Source organism: Psammomys obesus, unplaced genomic scaffold (genome assembly GCF_907164565.1).
Source record: "Psammomys obesus unplaced genomic scaffold, mPsaObe1.curated_primary_1811, whole genome shotgun sequence".
In the NCBI taxonomy this organism is placed as follows: domain Eukaryota; kingdom Metazoa; phylum Chordata; class Mammalia; order Rodentia; family Muridae; genus Psammomys; species Psammomys obesus.
In genome coordinates this window covers 11,469,973-11,476,361 of record NW_026591598.1, presented here as the reverse complement: position 1 = coordinate 11,476,361, position 6,389 = coordinate 11,469,973, and the positions used below count along the sequence as shown (strand labels likewise).

Genomic DNA, 6,389 nt, shown 5'->3' with positions numbered 1-6,389 from the left:
CCTTCCTTCCTTCCTGCCTTCCTGCCTTCCTGCCTTCCTTCCTTCCTTCCTTCCTTCAACATTTTTATTTATTTATTATGTATGTAGTGTTCTACCTGCATGTCAGAAGAGGTCACCAGATCTCACTGTAGATGGTTGTGAGCCACCATGTGGTGGCCGGTGGCTGGGACCTCTGGAAGAGCAACCAGTGCTTTTAACCTCTGAACCATCTCTCCAGCTCCTGGCTCTTGTCTTTCTTGGCCAGCTTTAGAATCATCTTCTGGCAGGATTTGTAGTTATAAGCAACAGAAACCAGCTCTGACAGGTTACTGAAAAGGAAGGTATTAAAGCTGGGTGTCTTTAGAAGGAGAGGCAGGCAGATCTCTGTGAATTTGAGGCTAACCTGGTCTACATAGTGAGTTCCAGGACAGCCAGGACTACAGAGAGACCCTGACTGGGGGTGGGGAGCACAATACTATAACTAACATGGTGGCTCACAACCCCATTGTAACTCCAGGTCCCAGGGATCCAGTATTCTCCTCTGCTCTCTTCCGGCCTGCACGTGGTGCACAGACATACATGAAGGCAAAGTACTCCTACATGGGAGATTTAAAAAATATTTTTAAATTAAAAGAATTATTGGAGCTAGTGAGATGGCTCAGTAGGTGAAGCATACCCGGCCACCTGAGTTGATTTTCTGAAACCCATATAAAGGTGGAAGGAGGAAAGGGTGAACCAACTCCACAAGGAGGTTTGTGTCTCCACATCATAGGTGGTAGCAGTGATGGCAAAGCCACACACTGGTTTATTATATAGGACTTTACAAAGGATGCAAGCAGATAGACGCAGGGCAGGCCGTGTGGAGCTTCCTGCACACTCCAGGAGCGTCCATGTGTCAGCTCTTCACAGTTCCCTTTGAGTCTGTAGCGTTCCTTGTCTGTGGTACTGGCTTGGCTGCGGGAGTGTGCACTGAGGGTTTCAGATCTGAAGTGATTGCCACGGGTATTGTGGGACAAATGGACATCTGTTGACTCCAGAACACCCTACCCTCTTCCTGCTGCATCCACAGCCATTCCCGGTGAGGTGCGCGACTCCTTCAAGAGCTCGCTCAGAGCTCCCCGTGGTGTGAGTTGGTGTCCTCTCCATCTTCCCCATTCAGGAAGAGCACTGTAGAGCAGGGCCCGCCCACCATGTCTGAAGTCGAGGAGTGGGATCACCTTCTGAAGGCACCTTACTGCGTTTCCCAAGGCTTGATGGTGTTTTTTGTTTCCTCGTAGGTAATTAAATGCTTGTCTTGTGGACCTGGGCTTGGCTGGAATGTGCAAGGGTCTTGAAGATCCTTCTGTAGCTTCCTTCTGTTGAACCATTAAGAGAAGATGGCAAAAGTCAACATAACTAGAGACCTCATTCACAGGCAGATCAAGGTAAGCCGGCCAGACCTTTTACCTAGTGCACTGGGCCCTTTCTTCCCCTGTGACAGTGGGTCCCAGCCTTCCGCAACCCTTTAATACAGTTCCTCATGTTGTGCCGACTGCCAACAGTAACATTATTTTTGTTGCTACTTCATAACTGTAGTTTTACTACTGTTGTGAATCATGATACAAATATTTGTGTTTTCCAGTGGTCTGTGAAAGGGTTGTTCCATCCCCAAAGGGATATAATGAACTATAGGTTGAGAACCGCTACCCTATAGATTCAGTTAAAGATGAAAAAAACAAAAACAAAAAACTCCAGAACACACACACAGCCCTTGGGTTGGTGACTTACCCCTAAAGCCACATAGCTTGCTACTGGCAGACTGAGGAGGGAAATCAGGGTCTCCTGCCTCCAAGCTTTTTCAAGTACATGAGTTCATGGAGGATCCCCTATCTCTGTACTTGCGCCTCCAGTGCTAAGATTAATGTAGGCGGTAGAGCCCTCAGTGTAGAGAAGCCATCGTGTGGGTGTGCACACACGGTAGCCTCTTCGTTGCTCCAGCTACTAAGTTGTAGGTGTGCTGGAGCCTAAGAAGGCCAGGCCAAGCACAGCTCGAGCCCATTCTTCCCGGTGAGGCTCCCCTGTACTGTAGCCTGTCCTCTGCGGTGCATCCAGAAAGCAGCGCTACCTGTGACATGAGTGAATGACTGGACATCGCATCCAGTTAGAACGCCAGCTCCAGGGAGACTCCAGAAAGGGACCCACAGAGCCTTATAATAGTTTCAAGCAAGGCATACATGTGCGTGCCTCTGGTAAGCACCCCAAGTCCTCGGCTTCATGTGCCACTGCCTGCGGTAGTGTCGCTATCCAAAGACTAGTCATTTTGCTTGCCTGTGCTCTAATTTTCTTGTTGTTAAGTGATAGCATCTTTGAAAAGTTAAATGCTAGAACATTTTTAAACTAAAAAATTAAATTACATAGCAGCTAGGGGCACAGCGATATATACCTTTAATCTCAGCCTCAGACACAGGTGGATCTCTGCGAGTGCAAGGATAGCTTCATCTACACAGTGAGTTGCAAATAGGGCTACTTAGTGAAACCCTCTTTTCAAAAGTAGAATTATGTAGCATTTGGTACGCAGACTTATGTAGCTTTGGTGGTCATGTGGACACAGTGGCTGGCTGAGTGTGATATATGCCCTGATAGGAACCTAGGAACCGAGTGTTTGGTGTGCATTAGTCTGAATGCTTGTCTGTTACCATGTATCACTGAATCCTTTTAGGTGTGTCTTTATGAGGGTTTGTGGGATTTTATTGGATCCAGTGGCCCTTAAAGACAAGGAACTTTTTTAGAACCTGAGAGTCAGCAGGCTATTTTTGTATGTGTGTATGTGTGCCCTAAAGTTGATGCCCTTTTGTCCTAACTATGGAAACATTCCCTATAAATGGCATTTGCTACTTTATAGGTTCTTCTTTCTTCCACCCTTTTTTTCTTCTCCTTCAACCCTCTAACTAACTAGATTTGGGAGAAAAAAAAAAATAAGGGAAGAGAGGAAAGAGATCCCTGAACAAAGTCAAAGGTCAGAAAGGGGGCGACGTTATTGTTAGACTACCTTCTGCTAGTTAGGGGTGTCAAGTTTCTTGGAGCAATTTTCATCTTCTCTGTCAGGGTGTATAATTTCTTCTTGTTTCTTTGCTCACAATTACTCAGCAAACTGTGACCAGCAGCAACCAACACCCCCGCTATTGGGTCTCTGGCATTTATATACCCTTTGAAAAGTTCCCAGGATTCCAAACATCACACAATTGTAGGAACTATCTTCAGCTGGCAAAACTGCCCCTCTTGAAGGAGCATGAGGCAAATCATAGTTAGCTGCTGAGAATCAGTCCAATATCCCCACACCTGGAATTAAAGTAAAAACATATTCTTAAATATTTCCGTGGCTTTTTTAAAAAAAAATTTCCAATTGTCACTACATTTTTCTTCTTCTGTATTAAGCCATTAATCAGCAGGAGATTATAAACAGAGACATTTTCTTTTTTGTGTGTGTTTGGTTGGTTTGTTGTTGTTTGTTTGTTTGTTTGTTTCTTTTTTGAGACGAGGTTTATCTGGGTAGCTTTAGGCTGTCCTGGACCCTTAGACCAGGCTGGCTTGAACTCACAGAGGTCTTCCTGGTCTGCCTGCCTCTGCCTCCCAGAGTGCTGGGCTTACAGGAATGTGACACCGTGCCCAGCTAAACAGAGACATTTTCAGTAAAGTAAGTATTTTCCGGTCAGTAGCCAATGTTTTCAGGAGACTTCTTCTGCTCAGTTCTATTCTTTATCGATTTTATTGGTATCTACAGCTTTTCATTTCCTGTGGAAATATAAACAAATCTGCATTCCCAATGCACAACTTTGGGGGGTTTCCATTCTGATGTTAACACTTCCTTGTAGTATATAGACTGATTTAATTCCACTTTTTTTTTCTATAACCTGGTGACTCTGCTGCTGCTGTCTGAAATGGCTCATAATTTTTGCTGCAGCGTTGGAGCCAGCCAATTGCCTAGAATATCAGTTTGGATCTATACTTGGATCTACTCTCCAGTGGCAACCCTTGCCACATTGTCTGCACATCCCTTGAAGCCTAGGCCTTCTTTCTGGTTTATACTTAGAAAAATCATTGCCTTTAGAGATGCTTGTTCACAATTTTGTTGCGAATGACAGAATTTCCCACCAAGTACTGAGCATTTTGAGATCTAAGACCTTTAGTGGCTTGGTCATAATCTCTTTGCAAATGACCACACTTCCTATAATTGAAGCACCAGGCATTTTGATATCAAAGACCTCTTGCTATAGCTTGCTGTGTATTTGATATTAGCATGGTACTTGTTAGAACCAATATTGGTCCCATAGGCACTGCCCACACCTTTAATGGTCTAATAATGTTTTTACATTCAGTATTCACATTTCATATTCCAAGGTCTGTGCCAACACCTCTCTAGGCATCGAGATCTGGTACAGTTTTGTTCACAGCTGAGCCTAATCCTTGTAAAAAGTCAGTGAAGGCTTCTCCAGAACCTTGTATAATCTTTGTAAACAAGGTGGACCTTTTCCCAGGCTCCTCAACTTTGTTGCAAACTCTTAAAGCTGCTAAGCGACATTGTTCTATGGTAGTATCATCAAACTGAATCTGTTCTTGTCTGTCAGAGTACTGCTCTTCACCAAGCAACTGATCTTTTACTATGTTAATTCTCCTTGCTCTCTTTCCCTCCACCACGTTAAATCATTGCCATTTCGGACGAGCTTCGAGTACAGCTGTCACCAGTCCCTCCCAGTCTTGGGGAATAGCTGTATTTTGAGTAGCCCAGTTATTTAGAATTTGTTTCCCATATTGACATGGCTTACTGACCCCATACCTTTGTCCCCTGTTTTATCTACAGCATTTCAAATCAAATTTCCCGTTCTACCTAGCCACTTCTAGGTGCCACTTGTAACCAGCATTTGCTGTTTTATGGATTCTTCTTTTTCCACCCTTCTCTACCCTTTTCTTCTTCCCTTTCAACCCCCTAACACTAGATACTAGAGAAAAGAGAATAGGAAAGGAAAGAGATTCCTGAATAAGGTCAGTGGTTGGGAATCACTGGACCACTTCCCATTAGTGAGAGCCGTTGAGTTCCTTCGGGGAAGTTTGACCTTCTCTCTTGGGAGATCTGATTTCTTCCTCCTCCTCCTTTAGGCATGACTATTTAGAAAATCATGACCAACCAACAACCCACCCCTATCGTGCTCTAGCACCTATATACACTCTGAAAATTTCCCAGAATTCCAGACATCACACAATTGCAGAAACTAGCCAGGTGCAAACCCACGCCTCTGCTAAAGCACATGGCAAATCACAGTCAGCTGCTGCAAAGCAGCCCCATATCCCCTTACCTGGAATTAAAATGAAAACAAATTCGTATATTTCTCTGTTTTTTAAAGAAACCAAAATTTCAGAATTTTCACTACAACTCCCATTTGTTTTTTCAATTCTTTGTTAATCATTTCTATTTCTTACTGTGACCAGCACAGGGTTGAGTATAGAAAAGTTAGGTATGTTGGAGATTGGAGAGCTGGCTCAGTGTGTTTAGAATATTAGCTGCTCTTCCAGAGGGTGGCTTACAACTGGCTATAGTTTCAGTTCCAGGGGATCTGACACCGTCTCTGGACTCTGCAGACACCAGGCATGCAGGCAGTGCACAGATGCACATGGAAACAAAATACCCGTACATATAAAATAAAATTGAAAAAGGAAAGATACTAAATAATCATTGAATTGAACCAAAGGAAATACAACCTTGTTTTTGTTCCCAGGAGCGGGTTGCCCTGAGGTTTGAGCGGCGATACCATGTCACTGATCCCTTTATCCGGCGGCTGGGCCTGGAAGCAGAGCTTCAGGTAAGAGGGCCAGCTTGCATCCTGCACACGTGTCCTGTTTTCCATCCTCTGCATGCAGAGATTCTTCTGCTGCTCAGGGCTGGAGTTAAAGGTGTAGACCACCACGCTTGGCTAGTTTTGTTTTGTGTTTTAAATCAGGTGTAGGCGGGTGGGTGTGCTCATGTGTAGGCAGGTGCTCTTGGATGCCGGAGGCATCAGATCCCCTAGCACTGGGGTCACAGTTGTGAACCATCCAATATGGGTGCAGGAACTGAACTCGGGGTCCTCTTTGTGGGCAGTAAGTACTTAAACGCTGACTCATCTCTCCAGCCCCTGATTTTCTTTTCTTTCTTTCTTTTTTGGGTTTGGTTTTGCTTTTGTTGTTGTTTTTTGTGTTTTCGAGACTAGGTTTCTCTGTGTGGCCCTGACTGTCTGGGAACTCACTGGCTTGATTTTCTCTCTCTCTCTTTCTTTTTTTTTTTTTTTTCTTTTTTTTCATTTTTCAAAACAAGGTTTCTTTCTAACCCTGGCTGTTCTGGACTGGATTTGTAGCAGGCTGGCCTTGAACTCACAGAGATCCTCCTGCTTCTGCCTGCT

General features: G+C 44.4%; 1 protein-coding gene across 2 annotated transcripts in view; it reads left to right on the top strand.

Moving 5' to 3' along the window:
- Nucleotides 1–6,389, top strand: part of Wdtc1 (WD and tetratricopeptide repeats 1) — a 52,420-nt gene that overhangs the window by 14,555 nt on the left and 31,476 nt on the right. For both annotated transcript variants that reach the window (XM_055610879.1, XM_055610878.1), the window contains exons 2-3: nucleotides 1,257–1,403; nucleotides 5,730–5,813. In XM_055610879.1, coding sequence (XP_055466854.1) covers nucleotides 1,356–1,403; nucleotides 5,730–5,813 — 132 coding nt within the window. In that variant the 5' untranslated portion in view covers nucleotides 1,257–1,355. The remainder of the gene's footprint in view (nucleotides 1–1,256; nucleotides 1,404–5,729; nucleotides 5,814–6,389) is intronic.